At 33.8% G+C, this 17937-nt stretch overlaps 2 protein-coding genes across 2 annotated transcripts; one reads left to right on the forward strand and one right to left on the reverse strand.

Annotated features, from left to right (window-relative positions):
• The first annotated feature begins 4750 nt into the window (after positions 1-4750).
• LOC124844071 (Protein kinase superfamily protein) lies at positions 4751-8262 on the forward strand. Its single transcript, XM_047320927.2, has 6 exons — positions 4751-5358; positions 5636-5883; positions 6626-7011; positions 7288-7417; positions 7573-7662; positions 7782-8262. The coding sequence occupies exons 1-6, from the start codon at positions 5055-5057 to the stop codon at positions 7953-7955; spliced, it is 1332 nt and encodes a 443-aa protein (XP_047176883.1). The 5' UTR covers positions 4751-5054; the 3' UTR covers positions 7956-8262.
• A 1199-nt stretch (positions 8263-9461) lies between these two features.
• Positions 9462-12845, reverse strand: ERCC1 (nucleotide repair protein). The gene is made up of 9 exons (XM_047320928.2): positions 12562-12845; positions 12329-12461; positions 12047-12150; positions 11626-11725; positions 11405-11481; positions 10851-10950; positions 10627-10698; positions 10464-10532; positions 9462-10325 (listed from the first exon to the last, which is right to left on the reverse strand). The coding sequence occupies exons 1-9, from the start codon at positions 12768-12770 to the stop codon at positions 10011-10013; spliced, it is 1179 nt and encodes a 392-aa protein (XP_047176884.1). The 5' UTR covers positions 12771-12845; the 3' UTR covers positions 9462-10010.
• Positions 12846-17937: the final 5092 nt, after the last annotated feature.

A 17937-nucleotide genomic window follows, 5' to 3' on the forward strand; every position in this document is an offset into this window, starting at 1 on the left:
AGGCATGGAAACAGTAAATAAACTAAAAGGAATGGTGTCTGTAATGATTAACCAGCTAAAACATAAAACGGAAAAGAAGTAAAAAAGAGAAAAGGAAAAAGATCATCACATTGCTCTCTGATGTACATACAAAATCTCTACAAGCTTTTTTCAAAATTTCATAACACGATAAATTGATTCAAAATTAAAATTAAGACTAGTACAATGCCAAGTCCAAGTCAATAGTTAGTGTTATATGATGTTATTCACTCAATGTAATATGTGTAACTGTACACAATTTTAGCTGATATTACATTAGGATAGTGCTGAAAAAAACATCAGTGAAAGAAAGTAGTTTTGTAAGATTGAATGGAAAGAAATCTCTTTGTTAAATTTGACAGAACTTAACCATGAGTCTTTTCTTCAACCATGCCCAAATTTTTACAACAATTTCCGAGATGCATTAAAATCTGTCTCAACATTTTTGTCACATTAATTTGTCCTCCATTGTATTAATGGATAATCTCTGTTTCTTTTATCGTGACAACCTAGCCTGGTGCAGTTTTACACCCCAATAGTCCTACATTTGCATTGGTTACCATGAAGTTTTTTATTTTTCTGTCTGCTTAAAATGTATTTGTAAGATCTCTTTGAATCTGGAGAAGTTTCAAACTAAATAAACCATGCAAGTCTTGGATGATTCACTAAGTAACAGAAGTGATTTTCATCTGTAGGGACAACTTGTTGGGATGATTTTTGTGAAAAAAAGAGAACTCCAAAAAAAAAAACATGTACCCACTTTCTCATTATTCAAATGGATCTCGGGTAATGTGCTCCCACCAAGGCTTTGTCTATATAACTTCTGTCTCATTAGTTCTATTTTCCACTAGTTCTTTTGGGGTACACGGAATCTGGTTAAACCATTTTTGTCACATTTGGAACAAGAAGCTTGTGGTCTATAATGGTTGTTTTATCTCATTTATTCAAAACAAAAGCAATTTTTTTCGTTAAAAACTTTTTATTTAATACAAATTAGCAATCCATAAAATCCCACTAATTCGATTCGCAATTCAAACAAACCAAATTTGATTAATCCAATAAATTAAATGGTTAAATATAAATTTTAAAATCTTAAATTTAAGTTATACAGAATTGGTTAACTTCATACTAAGAATTGATAATCTAAAATGAATATTTAGTGAGAAAATCTTTTGCAGAAAAAACTTTGGTGGTTGGGAGGTCTTCTGCCATAGGCCCATGACCGGAGCCCAAGGACTCAGTAAATATATAGTTTTGAAGTAGTTGCTCTCTTATAACCTTTTTAAACAAAGTACTGAACTAGGATTTTGTTTTGTGGATAAAAAAATATGGTTGAAATTTGTCATTGAAGATATCAGATTCTTTAACTCGGTGTATACTTTATTTATATGAAATAGTAGCTAAACTTTTGCAGATATAATCAGTATATACTCTTTCTATCAGATAAAGTTTAGCATGTGTTATTTTTCTTTCATTATCTGTTGCTTATGATTTCCGATGGATGCGAACAAATTTCTGAATTCTTTCCGTTTTGAAACATGATTCTGAATCCTTAACTTTGTTCTGATAAGTTGAAATTTAAGATTTTGACCTAGGTATAATTGGTGTTATTAAGTAAGTGGTATATCAGTGATGAGATTCTGTTGACAAGTTGGGATGAATTATGAGGAGGTGTTGTCTTTTTTGCATGCATCTCAGTTACAAAAGGGTAATATATATCTTGAATTTTGTCTCTCACTGTCATATATGTACTCTCCAAGTCACGGCTGTTAGCTGTCACGCCAATTATATTTCATGTCCTCTTCCTTTACAACAAACTTGGTGACAAAATCTTTGGCTGAATGTTGCAGGCTGCATGTGTTTATAGAGCAAGCTGCGTATGTGTGCCAAATAATATTATCATAACCTGCCAAACCGTAGGAGGTCATGAACTTTGGGTAAGATTTTACTATAATTAGATAATGAAAAATAAGCTCTCTTGTCCAATTTGTGTCACAATTAATTTTGTTCTGCATTTACTATTATGATCTTCTACTTTGTGTTAACACTCAAATATAGTCAATCACTTATAATTATATATTTACAAATTTACAAATCCTTACTAAACCAATTTTTTCCAATCTCTATTAGATTAATTTTTAAAATATATTAAAACTAAAGTTTGTAATGTCAATAGTTTACATTTTAGCTTAGTTAATTATTTAATAATAATAATAAGTTACTTGTACTATTTATCTTCGACGCGTAATTTTAATTGAAAGTGAAGCTTTAACTTTGTGTGTACTTTGGGTCAAAAAGTAATATTTTGATCAGATAAGAAGTACTGTATTCAGTTTACGTGGTCCCCACAACAACATTCAAATTGGAAGAACAAAAATAAAAATAAAAATAAAAATAAAAAAGCAGCAAGAACAAAAAGGAGCGACAATCCGACCAAATAACGGGTCTTACTGGTACCTCAACCGGGCCAGAGAGATCATGGGCCCATTTATCTGGGCTTCTATTCACATACTCCACGAACCACATTTCCCCACCCTGCTCCAGAATTAAAACCATTTATTTTAATTTATCATCACCTTATAAGCATTTCAGAGTTTAGTGAAGTATTTTCATAATTCCGAAATAATTTTTCTTACCATCAAGGACTGATTTAACTGTGATTTGAGCATGATTACCTCTTAAGAAGGATACATGTTTTATGGTTTTATGTATTGATGTCTGTTTAACGAGTTCAAAATTAGGAGACTTTGCACCAACAGATGTTTTTATCAATGTCAATGACGAGGAGTTATCTATGATAGCCATTTTGCGTATTTCTTTAATAAAGTATACACTCACGTTTAAAATTGAAAAGGTATTTAAGATGGGAAGGTTTTCTTTTTAATATATTTTTTACTACATTTAAGATTAAGAGATGGTTTAATAATATAAATTCTTCCTCTTACAAGTTTTTAAATTGAGATCACAACATAGATCCTTCAAATGGTAAGCATGCACATTACGTTTTAGGTTCATCTACCATAAATTAATCAATTAAATAATAAAAAAAAGGTGAGGGTTATCAATCTTAATGAAATATAATTACAATTTTATAAAAATAAATTACTTTGAAATTAAGAAAATGTAGTTGGTATCAACCATGACGAAAGTATGATTTGTTGTTGATGACTGTCACTAGGGACAAAAACGATTCACATAGATTTAGTGACAATGTGTTATAATCTTATTTGAGTGAAAAGAGAATATGTCAATTATTCAGCCAAATCTTATACTGAGTAATATGAAAAGGAAAAAAAAAGCAAGAACAAATAGTAGATTTGATAATTATACAACTCCGTAAGTCTCTCAAGTGTATTGAGAGCTTAAGTAATAATGTGTTACGAAAAAGTTTAGAATTTTGTTAATAAAATTATACAAATACAAGAAAATTTGTCATTTTTTTTCTAGAAAGATTGTACAAGAAGAATTGCAATTTTTATTCAGAAAGATTGTATAAAAAGGTTTATAATTTTTGTGAGAAAAAATTATAAATTTGTATATTTATTGATTTTAATATATTTTATGTTTTGGCACCTTCAAAAACTTTATACATCTATCTCGGGATCCAAAATTTTTTATTTTCTGAAGATGCGCCACTAAGAACTTGTATAAAATAATTTGTGAATAATGGCATTTATATTTTTAGGAAAGGTAATTTATTTTTATGAAATGTGATATTAAGTTGATTGAGTGGAATTTGATGTAGTATTGGTATTTATTTAGTAGATAACCCTAATGTTGTGGTAAGAGGAAACGTGTTGATTAGTTGTAAATGTTATTTGGTGACATGGGAAGGAAGGTAGGGCATTAGCAAATGTGTTTAAGTTTGAGAGAATGTTTCCCCTTTTGGTCTTTTCACGACTTCACTTTTTGCACGACTCAAAGGCACGTGATTGCGAGCCATATGATTGCCAATTTTCCCTAACAATCCATGTGGGGGCTTCTTCTTTCCACTCCATACAATTTACCTTTTTTAAAAAGTTTAACTATGACAAAATATGCCTATTTCACTCCAACATCTCCTTAAAATGGAAAAATAGAAAGAGAAAAAAGAAATAATAGAAAAATGGTTTAATTAAAACAAATATCATTTCAATGGATAGAAAGAAGAAAACATAAGCTAAAATGTGCATAATCAGGTACTCATCCTGAAAAAATAACAAGCAGGGGACGAAGACCAGGGTAAAATAGCATATTTCAGCTGCTAATTTAGATTAGCTAAATGCAGCAAGTTTATTTGTCATTTTGTCCCCTTCTTTAACTAGCCTTCAAGCCAAATGAAGAAACTAAATCATATAAAATGATGCATGATGGAAGTGGTTTACTGAACCAGGAACTGGAACTGGTTGTTATTGAATTCGGGGATTTTGAGTTATGCAGGTGGTAATTGGATTGTTGTTATTGGCAGTTATTGGTGTGAGATGGCAAAGTTACCATACAAACTCACCTCCTTGCTCCACTCTTAACAGTGGTGGAACTGGTTGACCGGTGACCACGCCCTGCAGCAAAAGCAGATATAAATTGATTGATCAGCCAGCCAAAAGCATAATTATCTTTTCTGTTTTCTATTTCCAAAGAAGACCAAGAAAAAGATACGCTACAAATGCATTCTTGTTTTAGGAAAACAGAATGCGTATGATATAAAATTAGGGAATTATTAGAGAGAGCAAGAGTGAAAGATTGTGCAAAAGCTTCCGAGATTTTCTTATGCAAAGAAAAAGACAATTCTTCAGAAAATAACAGAAGAAGAGACAAAGGAAGTACACCAAAACCACTTAATTAAATATTCACGAGAGGCTGGCTTGCCCTCCTAGGAAAGGAGGCTTACAACTAGCAAAATGCTTGCACCCTCATTCTTTCGTTTATTACTGTAAACAAAATCCATTTCGGCATTCCCCACTCTCCCCATCCTCTTTTATTTCCTGCCTTCCAATCTCAAACTTCTTTCTCACCTCAAACACACAACCCATTTACTTTTTTTCTCTCTGTTGTCAGTCATGGAAGTTAATACTACGGCCACCGTACCTGCAGGGCCACCAGCTAAGAACCATTCTTTCACACAGCACCGCTTACATTCAGAAAGACATAGACATAGCCACGGCCATTTCCCCACCAAAACCATTCTCATTACCGTCTCATTCGTTACCTTAGTTACGGTCCTATTTGTCATTTTTGTGGTCCTATTCTTGATCCGTCGCCAAAAATCTTCCTCCAAAAGTGGCACTTGCAAAGAAGACAGCACAGAGCTTCATGACACAAGCAGCAGGCTCATTACTTCATCAACGTTGAATTCTAGCCCAGGTAACTAGCTTCCTCGTCACATGATATCAATGAATTGCAAACAGTATCTTAAATACTAATTAGTGAAGCAATACTATAACTATGTGCAAACTTAGAAGAGTTAATTTGCTAGCAATTACAACTGCATAACTTTCCAGACTGCAGATGATCATATAAATTTGTCTCTAGCATATCATTAATTCATTAGTTGTTCTTAACATTAATTCAACTAGTCTTTGAGGGGTGAGGCTTTAAATTCAGAAGCTAATCCATAAATGCTTGGAGACATTTATTGTAGAAGTAAAGAGTGGGTGTCTTCACGGGGGAAATTTGGGCAGGACCCCAGCACCTACATTTCGAGGAGTCCAAGTGTTCACATATAGGGAACTAGAAATTGCTACCGATGGATTCAGTGAAAGAAATATGATTGGTGGTAATGGAGGACATGGCTTGATGTATAGAGGAGTTCTAAGTGATGGCACTTTGGCAGCAATTAAGTTGCTTCGCAGTGAGGGTAAGCAAGGGGAACGTGCCTTCAGAATAGAGGTGAGTCAGTGTGCTTCATTTAATGAGTTACTATATCCTCTTCTTTTCAGCATGCAGAGATTGAATTATTTCTTGTTGTTACTTGCACCTCTCTCTCTCTCCCAATGTCTCCTTTCCTTGTATTAGATCCAGTTTGTTCAGAGACTTTGTTTTTGTCTTTTGTTAAGCTCAAACTAGTATTGCTTGCCTAACAAAATTTGTAAGTCGTAACGAAATGTTTACATTAATGTGAAAGGAATTTTACAAACTATCACGTGACAAACTTCATATCCTACTAGCAGATTATTTATCCCTTAATGGTTTGACATTTGACTCCAGCAATTAGGGATATAAATTATTCTTAGGTTTTCTATATATAATATCTTAAAGTTTTAACCTTTCTGCATCTTCTAACCTAGAAATTTTTGTATAGTGTGAAACCATGTCAAAGATTAAAAAAATCATTCACAAAATTAAAATAAGTTAAAAAGATTTAAGTCATTTGAATAATGCACTACTATTGAATCAAAATATTAATAAAATTTATTCATAGGTCATTAAAATACAGACAATAAGACATTTCCCGTCAGCGATTATCCTTTTAAAAGAAATCTCTGGCGTTTTGTAACCAAATTTGGGACCATCAAAATTGGAATGAACATCCATTTACCTTTCTATCAGTCCATCCCACTTGCCAACTCATATTGTGAGCTTTATTCAAATCCAGCACATGGGTGTGAAGACTAAATGACATTTATTGCAGGTCGATCTCCTAAGTCGCTTGCACTCTCCATATTTGGTGGAGTTACTTGGCTATTGCGCTGACCAACACCACAGGTTATTGATTTTTGAATACATGCCCGATGGTACACTTCACCACCATCTTCACTCCCCCAACGATCAAACTCAACCGTTGGATTGGTGGGCCAGGATGAGGATAGCCCTTGATTGTGCCAGGGCACTGGAATTCCTTCATGAACATGCAGTGTCTCCGGTGATCCACAGAGACTTCAAGACTAACAACGTTCTGCTGGATCAAAATTTCCGTGCCAAGGTGTCTGATTTTGGATTGGCTAAGATGGGATCAGAGAAGAAGAACGGTCAGGTTTCCACCCGTGTATTGGGGACCACTGGATATCTGGCACCAGAGTGAGTATTACAAGTGCCCCATTTCATCTGTCATTTGGAAGCGCCCTGCCTTATCTTCATTCTCCACCCAATCCCAGTAATTAACTTACAACGTTAAATAAAGAACCTTGCACATGGTCATAGTCAAGTCCTTATCAAGCAGGCTGTGATTTTGAATTTTATCTATGTACATGTCATAAAAAATTTATACTGCACACCATTCATGATATATTTACAACTTCTTTCATAAATTATTGCATAAATTTAATTTGTCCCTTAAATTTGGGCATGATGTAGGTACGCCACGGGTAAGCTTACCACAAAGTCAGATGTTTACAGCTATGGTGTGGTTCTTCTCGAACTCCTCACGGGACGTGTGCCTGTTGATATCAAGCGGGCCCAGGGAGAACACGTCCTTGTCTCTTGGGTTAGTAAATAGCACCCTGCAATTTTGAATAGAATAAAATTGATTATGCAACTTTTGTTTAAAGAAATCAAAGGAGATACAAACAGAGTTGAGAATTAAGTTTCTAGTATTGCCAAATATTAATTTTGTAACATAAGATTTTATGCATTCACCAGGCTCTTCCACGGTTGACAAACAGAGAAAAGGTGATTGAAATGGTTGATCCAGCTCTACGTGGACAGTACTCAAAGAAGGATTTAATTCAGGTCAATTTTTCGTTTAGTCATAGATTCTCTCATCCTCATCACTGTCACTTAATGTCTTGGACTAACCATACTTTTCCTATCAAGTAACATTTGCTTTCTGCTTCTATGGGATTTTGCAGATAGCTGCCATTGCAGCAATGTGCATACAGCCAGAAGCTGATTACAGGCCGCTCATGACAGATGTTGTACAATCACTAATACCACTTGTTAGGAACCCATCCTCCCTTAGTTCTAGCTCCCTACGATTTCAGAAACAAACACCAAAGAGCAGAAGCAGCCTAGAAATAAACTAACCTAGTGTTACACTAAACTAGCCCTTGGACAAACATTAGGCCCAAAAACACGAGCAATATCACACTCAATGGGGGGCACCACCGAATTGGCAAGGTCCAATGGAATTCCCTCATCTCTACAGCCTTAAATAGCGGAGAAGAGAGGAGGGAAGAAAATGCAAACAAAAAGACGATAAGGAGGCATGGAACTTGTAGTTCTAGATTTTGCTTTTATCATTTTATGATCTGTATTTTAGATTGTCTTTGTCATGAGAAACTTGCAAAGATACAAGGTAAGAAAATAAGAGGAATATGAACTTTCTAATAATTATGTCGCTAATATGAACAGACATTTCTGCTGCAATATGATGAAACTTAATATTCAAGAGTATCGCTTCCTGTAAATTCTTAAATCCCGTAACTCACCGCGTAAAAACAAAACTTAGTGACATACCTAAAATCAGACTGGATCACTTTTGACCAACGGAAAACGAACTTAAATATGGAGATCCCCCTCTTAGAGACTGACAAGGAGATCGATGGAATCTAGCTTCTTTCTATCTGGCAATTGGCAAAGAGCTGAATTTTAGGCAGTGCAATAGGAGACAACTATATTAAAAGCTAATTCACTTTTAGTATAAGGAGAAATACAAACATGCAGACGTGACAGACATATGGAATCTGACCTGTTTTAACCCTCACGACTGGTGTCTGACTGAAAGCAAGGATTCCCCACAAAGCATGTAGCACAACAAGGAGCCCGGCTTGTCATATCAATGGACATTTCCTGATAAAAAGATTAGCAAAATGATTGCGACAGGCAACAGGCCATCAGAATGGAGAAATATCAATGTTACCAACCCGAACAACGAGGGATGAACCAAAGATGATGGGAAATTATTACATAGTGTATAAGTATTTGTAACCCAGACTTGGAGAACTAAAAGTCCTTTATAGTCTGATATTCCTTCATTCTCCATTAAATAATAAAATGACTTTTCTAGCGCCTTCGTGACAATGTCGAAAAATACAATATCCAAATCATGAGCAGAAAATACCTGGAGCTAGATCATAGGTTCCTGAGTGGGGTTATAACTTGTTTGGGTGATCTATCTGTTTTACTTTTCTGATTTTATTTGATTTTGTTTTGTATACCTGTTACTTTTATGTAATACACCAGCTAGTGCTATGTCACTGATATATATTATGTACCCTCTATCTTAAAATATAATGAAATATAAAAATACTTTTCAGAGTATATTTTGTTCATGGTACTCAATATTAAACATGACACAATTTTTAATATATTATTTTCTAAGTAAAAATTATGTAGTCATTATGATATTACTATTGCATCCGGTAGTAAAGTTGAAAACTTCGAGCTCCATCTGGAAATATGCACCACTTGTAACTTCTAAACCTGTACAACCCCAACACTACCCCAAAATGGTGGCAAGGCAAGATCCAAAAGTGGTGCAATAGACAAAAGAAGAGTTTGATAGGCACTAATTCAGAAAATAGGTTAGCTGACTGAAACATTAAACAACAAATCCATAGTGGTGTCAGAGTCAAGAAAATAAGTTAGACATAACGTACAAAGTACCTCGTAAATGGGGAAACACTTATCTCAACAACCGAAAATCCAATCTTCCCTCTATTTGTTGTTATACCCCAACGGGGTTTCAGAAATAAGCTACATCTTGTACAAACATTGGACAAAAAAATTCCTAAATGGTTTGAGAATCTAGAATAGAAGGTAGAAACAATGTACAAAAGTGAGAATATCTCTTAAACAGGGAAAATTCATCTCAACAATCAAAAATCCAATCTTCCCACCGGTCTTTTTCTCTTCCTTCCCATTTGATTAAAGACTCCTGACCTCCTACAAGTTCAGCTGCCATATTATAACAATTCTTGTTACAAGTGTTTCCCCATTACAGTCCCAAAAGAGTCTCCATGGCTTCACATGCATAGACATAATAATTGAAGCCTCTAAATATCATAAGATTACGCTCGAGGGTAAATTATAGAACAACCAGTGAAAAACATCGTGGTATTTTATATTTCAGCTTCTGATTATTTGAAAGCATCCGATTCTCCTTTTTCCTCCACTTGTGAAGTTTCTTTCCTCTTTCCAACTCTATCCGAATATTTGGCAAAAGCTGCAGAAAGGGCAGACTTGACAGTAACTTCAGGTTCTTTCTTCCTTCGTTTGCTCACATCGTCTACATCCTCTTGCTTTTCTTCAATCAAGGAGGAAGATTCAGTATTGTTCCTGATCGATGAGCCTGGACTAGCTGGCTCATGTTGAACAGAAGTATCTGGAATGGCCTGCCGGCTTGAGTCCACCCGTTTGAAAGGTTCATGAAAAGTGTCAAACAAGCGCTTGACCTGTTTTCAGGAAGATTCAGATTTTTTTGGTTAATATAAGTGATCGATGGCTCAAGACCATTCACCAATGCTACAAAAAAATGTGCAACTGCAAATCATTGTTCCATTGCAGTTTCATTACTAGTAAAATTAATATACCTTGCGCTCTCCTATGCCAGGGCAACGAGCTAGATCTTCCATAGATGCGCCCATAATGTTAGAAAGAGACTGAAAAGACAAGAAAATAGCTTCATGAAAATGCTTTTGTGAATTAAATCAATCAAACTGTGTCTCTGCGTGCAGTAAAAGCCAGCATACGTACCCCAAATGAGGTACCAAGGGTGACAACATCAGTCTTGTTAACATGCCGTACTGTTGTAAGGGCATGTGTTAGCTACAGTTGAAAATGAAACAGTTTCAGCACAATTGATGGCCAAGCATAGAATGTAATCAATTTACGAACTGCATCCTTTATAATTTACTTTTGAAAGTATTAAATGAAACCCATAAAAATTAGCAAACAGAAAAGAAGAAATATAATCATACCCGTGATAGATAATCTGTATCCATTTGGCCTTGAATAATGTCTGCAGGCTTGTTTTCATAGACTTTTATGGTCTCCAAGTACCGGCCACATTCCTCCAGACTATAACAACAACAATACAACGGAATCACATAAAACCAATTAGACAGGTAAGAGAAGGGAAATCTTGCCAGATGCTACTACAGATATTGAAACTCACATGCATGTTGATGCTACATTAATCTCAAGCTCCTTTATATGGAAGAAATTCTGCTAAACCAAAAACTCGGAAAGAAACTACGATAAGCATTTCTCCTTCCAAGGTGTATGTATTAATTGAGTCACAAAAAAACAGTTGGAAAATAGATAGTCACATTAACATGCTTCATTAAGTTGCAACCACAAAATTTTTTCCTTAACAAGAAATTTTGGTTGCATGTTCTACTCAGTTTAATAACAAGTTCACGAGAGTGTAAAGATAATAGCAGCAGACTCATGCTCCTGAGAGGAAAGGAAAAAAAATTTATATATTCAGTATGCATACTTCACAATCAGTTAAAAGTAAAGTCAATTGCACCTCCATCCACATAGGAGCGTACAGTCGTGAAGCAAAGCTGTTTTTGTAACTTCAAGTAGAGGCTTTATTACATCTTCCTGCAATCAACAAGAAAACAACAGACAAATGTCACTTTCTCTGTATAGATATCAGAACAGGTATAGTTAATTATAAATTTCTAGATAGATCACTGGAAACATAAACTAAAATAGATGCTATAGAAGTTTGAATGAGTGCCTGACCACATCAACATGGCATAAAACCACACGAAGCTTGAAATTCTTCTGCAACTCCCTAATTCTATAATACAAGTAGTCTGGATGCAGAAGATGATACCGAAGACTGCATTAAACCATCCAACTAAGTTAAGTCGATGCCAAAAAAATAGAACTATGATGAATCCAAATAGTAGAGGAATAACAACTTGTAAGATATTGAAGTGACCATGCAGGTAACAAGGAATCTAGAATAAAAACAACCCCACAAGCACAATGATGAACATGCAATTATCCCACGAAACGCCACAGTAACACTACTGGGCCTGCATCAGGATATCCAGTGTTGATTGACGATTTGATGTGCATTTTCATGGCGTTGACACTGACGACAGCAAGTGCGCAACAAACAAACTCTAGAACATCTAAATTCAGAAGAGAAAATAACCTGAGATAAAGAGCACAGGAGCTTTGGCCCAGCATGTAGTCACAAACAACATCGGCAAACGCCCATCTAACGTTCCTAATGTGTTTGAGCAAGGGGTTTCCCTTCTACAAAACGGAAAAAAAAAATCACTTCAAGACACTAATAATACAAGAAACACGTTGACAAAATAATCTCGTAAGATTATGCACGAAAAAAAAAGACAATACAAGAATTTAATTAGAATGCACTAAAATCATAGCGATTGTCGTAGTTTTACGATAACAATTTTAAAAGGCATTCGACCTGTCTGTGGCTCACAAGAATTGAATTGCGATTTTGAGAGGCCTGAGAGGAGGGTAACTTTGATGAAGATGCAGCAGCAGCAGCGGAAGACGGTGTGGAGGTTGAAGATGGAGCGTCCGATTGAGCAAATTCCCTAATGAACAAAACAATTAACAGAATGAACAGATAAAATAATAACCGTTACGGTGATAATGAGTAAAGAATTAAGATGCAGAAGTTTCAAGCGTGTATACCTGGGTTGCGGAGGAGCAGGAGGAGGAGGAGCGTAGAACTCGGAGGATTTGACGAAGGCGAAAGCTTGGGAAAAGGATTGGGAGGGAAGAAAGAGAGACGGTGGAGTAGATTTCGCCTGTGAACTTTCAACCACTTCCTGATAAGAAGGTATTCTTATCACCACGGAGCTCTTCTTCTGCTTTCCATCACTGTTTTTCTCTTCTTCCATCTGCTTCTGTATCTTTCTACTTTCTCCGATGCGCCTTCAATTCGCGCGAATTTCCTCCAACTTGTTTTTCACGGTCCTCTTGGCAAATGCGGCGTGCGAATGTCATCTGGGCTTGGGCTTGGGCTTGTTCAAGCTCCGATTCATTCTTCTGTCACCAATTAAACGGGGGTGGTACTCCCTGCACCACCACATTTTCTCCCTCCACCTCCCCAATTCTATTACATATTTTGAATTACAAAACTAACCTTTTATAATTACACAAATAACTTTTTTATTTTTTAATCCTAATTATTTACTTTAACCCTAAAATCTATCTTTCTACCCCTTCTCACCCACCTCCCAACTCCTCAGATTCTCACCTAAACTCCATCAGATTTGTTTCTCATCTTCCATTTTTCCTCACAAGGTTAGTGATGATATTTTTAATTTTTTTTTAAATGCAATGCATATATTTCTGTGTTGTGCTCTGCGTTTTTTTGTTGTGTGCGTGTGTTGGGAGAAAGGAAGAAGATAATCAGGCCAAAAACGGATGTCGGGTATCCGTTTGGATCTAAAACAGATGTCGATATCCGTCGACGGATGTTGACATCCGTTTTCCCTTAAACGGATGTTGACATCCGTTGACGGATGCTCACATCCTTTTAAAGATTATACGATTTATATTGTAGGGTTTTATTACGCACCTTCACGTCTCTGAATCTCTCACACCTCTGAACCAGCACCTTGAAGCACCACCACACTGTGAGGAAAAATGGAAGATGAGAAACAAATCTGATGGAGTTTAGGTGAGAAGGGGTAGAAAGATAGATTTTAGGGTTAAAGTAAATAAATAGGATTAAAAAATAAAAAGGTTATTTGTGTAATTATAAAATGTTAGTTTTGTAATTCAAAAAATATGTAATAGAATTGGGGAGGTGGAGGGAGAAAATGTGGTGGTGGAGGGAGTAACACCCATTAAACGGTGGATTGTACAATTTAAAATATTCCAGACGAAACCGTGGGGGTATTAAAAGAAAGAGCCAAGATTGGGCCTTTTAAAAAAAAAAGAGAGTGATGCTCCCTCCACCACCCCATCTTCTCCCTACACCTCCCCCAATTTTTTTAAATTCTAAATTTACCCTTTTTACTTTTTATTTTTACCAATTTTACTTTTTATTTTTTAAAACTCTAATCTCAATCCTCTCTCACTTTCACTTTCTCTTTCACTCTCAACAGCAAACCCCCATTCTCCACTGTCACTTTCTCTCTTCCTCTTAATTTCTACTTCTGTTAACACAAAACTTGACAGGAAAAACAAATTCTACATGAACAACATGAACAAGAAGATAAACTGAACTAACCATTTTTTCTTTTATTCACTTTTTATTTTGTACTCAACAAACATACTTCTTTTTCATTGCACCATTGTAAGCACGAATGTAATTTTAAGCATAGATTTTCAAGTTTAGTTATTTAAAGACAAGGAAGTGGGGAAGAAATTTTTAGCAAATTATATTATGGAATCATGATACTTCAAAACTCATCAAAAGTTATAAATGTTTTAAATTTATACTATGCAAAATTTGATTTTTATGTCAAATTTTGTGTTAACAGAAGCGAAAATTAAGAGAAAGAGAGAAAGTGACAATGGGGATTGGGGGCTTGCTGCTGAGAGTGAAAGGGAAAGCGAAAGTGAGAGGGGATTGAAATTAGGATTTTAAAAAATAAAAAGTAAAATTGGTAAAAGTAAAACGTAAAACGGATAAATTTAAAATTTAAAAAAAACTAGGAAGGTGTAGAGAGAAGATGGGGTGGTGGAAGGAGCATCACTCAAAGAAAGAAATGTTCTTCTTAGGCCTGTACTACATTGAAAACCATATATAGAGAATTTCATATCACATGAAGAGTGTTTCTTCTTACACTATCCCACATTTTTTCTGCATCCTCCACATGTTTTAAAAATTTTAAAATTATCTTTTATATTTTAAAAAATTTTACTTCTTTTATTTAATGAATTTTGAAATTTATTGAAAAAAAATCCTTTAATAAATTTTGAAATTTGTTAAAAAATGTTATTTTTTAATGTTAGAATAAAAAAAATCTGGGGGGTAGTGCAAAAAAAAATTCAAAGCAAAATTATTTATTCTTTTAGGTATGTTGCTTTCGGTATTGAAAACCAATATTTAAAATAATAATAATGAAAAACTCATCCAGAATATTTTTTTTTTCTCAATCATAGTTTGTGTGGAGGGTTACCTTTTGCAAGAAAAGTGAAAAAAAAAGGTTGTGGAAAAAACACTATTACTACAATACAAGTGTACTTGTTTTATAAAATTTTCAAGAAAGAGGGCATCTTTAGAAAAAGGCTCCTTAGCTGGAGAAGCCTAGGAGTGTAGGAGATAAAAACCATTTGGTATCTATTCCTTTCACACATAAAGTATTTGTTTATGTATTTTAAAAATCGATCTTTCTTATTCGCGACAATTGGTATCTTTAACCTAAAAAAGACTTTGTAACAAAATGTTAGTATCAACACAGAAACAGATTAAAGTTTGGTGAAAACGTTGACGTTATCCGAAGGAGGAGTTGGTGGGTATTGAAAGATAGGTGGGTGGCTGCTAGGGAGTGTTGTGAAAGAGGGATGTAATTAAGGATTTGTGGGTGAAAGGGATAGAAAGTAGTTGGAAACAATGAAAGACAAATTGAACAAGTATTAACAAAACTCAGTCACCCAACCTGTCCACTCCGTCCAATTAATTTCTCTACAACTGTTTCTTACCAATGGTCACTCTCCAATCTCTACCAAACATAATTCTTTCTTTGAAATTCATCCTTTTGCTAAACCATGGGTGTCTTACATGGCTGCTATATTGTTAATTAACAACCACATTTTTCAACGTTTACTCCTTGCTACAGACAAACACATCTTCGGTAGGAATAACAAATGTCTACTTATTATACAACTTCCAATATAAATTTTGGTCTATTACTTCTTTTGTTTCGTTACTTACCTATTTCAAAAATATCCTGTCAGTTTTTTAGAATTTGTGTGTATCCATAGATACTTACATATATTCAAAATAATAATAATAATTTCTATTAAAATAAAATTTAAATAAAATTACAAAAAAATATAAAATATAAATGTTATGTAGTAAGATATTTTATCTTAAATATTATATTTATTACATAAAATATCTTAGATATTTTAAACAGTTAAGATATTTATAAGTAACTAACTACATTTTTAGGTAAGGTGGTTATTCTTATTTTGCTTATAAATACAGTAACAGGGCAAAGGTCCAGGTACGTTCTCTCTATGTTCTAGAGACCCTAAATAATATCTCAGAGCAGTATCATAATCACTCTCTTGAGAGCTGAGGCTCCATAACTCACATCTGACTTGAGCGTCGGAGTATCTTTGCAGGTACCTCCCCCTCCTTTGGCGAGTATGAACAACAACAATTGGAGAAGAGCAAGCGTCCCAGACAGCGAGGAGCAACGAAGACACACCGGACAACATTTACACCGAAACAATAAATATAGTAAATTATATTTAATAAAATATAAATTAAATTTTAATTCTAATTAAATCTAGCAAAATAAAAATAAATTTTAGTTTTACTTTTTTACAGGTAATTGAGACCTATAAGTACAGGTAGTATTATATCCATAGTATTAAATTATCCATTGTACACACTGATTTAAACTATAACATATGAATATTTTTAACATTCCCTATACACACACACACATATATATATATCACTTATATATCATAAATCTCTTAAATCTTAAGTTTAATTAATGTAAACTTTTAATATTTTAATCTTAAATTTAAAATATACATTTGTACTATACGAAATATATAGGTTGGCATTACAATGAGAATCAACTTATTGATAGGGATAGGATCAGTCAAGATAGCCACTTTAGGTAATTAAAGACTAATTAATATGTGCAATGATCATTTATGAGTAGTTAGCAGGTATATTTTTAGACAATCATACCTAGTAATTAACCATTAATATCGTATATTCGCAAAGCGTATAGCAATCAGACTCATAAATTGACTATTAATATTTGTTAATATATCTGTTAACTACCCGTAAGTGACCGTTGCACTATTAATTAGTCTTTAATTACCTAAAGCAACTAGGCAATTATACATAGTAATTAACTATTAATATTGTATATTCGCAAAGTGTATGACAATCAGACTCTTTAATTGACCATTAATATCTGTTAATATATCTGCTAACTATCTATAAATGATTGTTGCACTATTAATTAGTCTTTAATTGTTTAAGCGGCTGTCTCGATCAACCGATTACTTCTATGATAAGTTGATTCTCATTGTAATGTCGACCGGTATATTTTGTATAATACAGATGTATATTTTAAATTTAAGATTAAACCTTAATAAATGATTTAATAAAAATTCAATAAAAAAAATAAACAATCAATAAATCTCATTAAAATATATTATAAATAATTCTTGCGTCATATTAAAATATATATATTCTTACATAGTTTATAATAAGCCAAGATTTGCAGATTTTATATCTGTCTTATCTGTTCATGCAATAAAATATGCATAAAAGGAGGTCGTAACAATGACGAACAAGGACTAACAAGACTACGTTTTGAACAGAGTACAGAAAAGGGTTAAGAATTTTAAATTCCGTTCAAATTAGACGGTTGTACGATGGATCTTATAAACAGCTGTTGACCAGCTTGCTTCATATGACCGTTAATAAATTCTGCTCTTAATTATCAAATTCTAGCAAGGTATTAAGACACAAAAGCTTATTCATATTATTCTGTCAAAAGTTCTACTAATTTGGCCAATTTTTTAAACAAGTACATAAATGTTGTAAAGATACTTAATTCACCATTGACCAATGACCATGCACAAGGGTCTTGTATAGGTTAATTGTTATATACAACCTTAAATTACGTCACACAAAAATTTCATGTGAATGTGAAAACGTAAAAAATAAAATTCATTTATACTCCCTACTTATAATTAACGTATTTCTATGTCGGATTACTTTAGCACAAAAAATTAAAAAAATATATATTTTTATATTGAATAAACTTTGTCTTATGTATATAGACTTCAAATAAGATAATTTTAGTGTTATTTTTATGTCAGGTAAATATAATCAAATAAAATGTAATTTTA

This window comes from Vigna umbellata, chromosome 8 (assembly GCF_029865625.1).
Source record: "Vigna umbellata cultivar VRB3 chromosome 8, Vumbellata_1.0, whole genome shotgun sequence".
NCBI lineage: Eukaryota > Viridiplantae > Streptophyta > Magnoliopsida > Fabales > Fabaceae > Vigna > Vigna umbellata.

Bases quoted from the DNA above. Each gene is read 5' to 3' on its own strand.
- ERCC1 (XM_047320928.2), bottom strand. From the start codon at position 12,770: ATGGAAGAAGAGAAAAACAGTGATGGAAAGCAGAAGAAGAGCTCCGTG. The intron at 11,482-11,625 runs GTCAGGCACTCA...TGTTGATTGCAG, and splicing joins TTTTATGCCATGTTGATGTG to GAAGATGTAATAAAGCCTCT. The intron at 10,533-10,626 runs GTACGTATGCTG...TTGTCTTTTCAG, and splicing joins CCCTTGGTACCTCATTTGGG to TCTCTTTCTAACATTATGGG.
- LOC124844071 (XM_047320927.2), top strand. From the start codon at position 5,055: ATGGAAGTTAATACTACGGCCACCGTACCTGCAGGGCCACCAGCTAAG. The intron at 5,359-5,635 runs GTAACTAGCTTC...CATTTATTGTAG, and splicing joins AACGTTGAATTCTAGCCCAG to AAGTAAAGAGTGGGTGTCTT. The intron at 7,012-7,287 runs GTGAGTATTACA...GGCATGATGTAG, and splicing joins ACTGGATATCTGGCACCAGA to GTACGCCACGGGTAAGCTTA.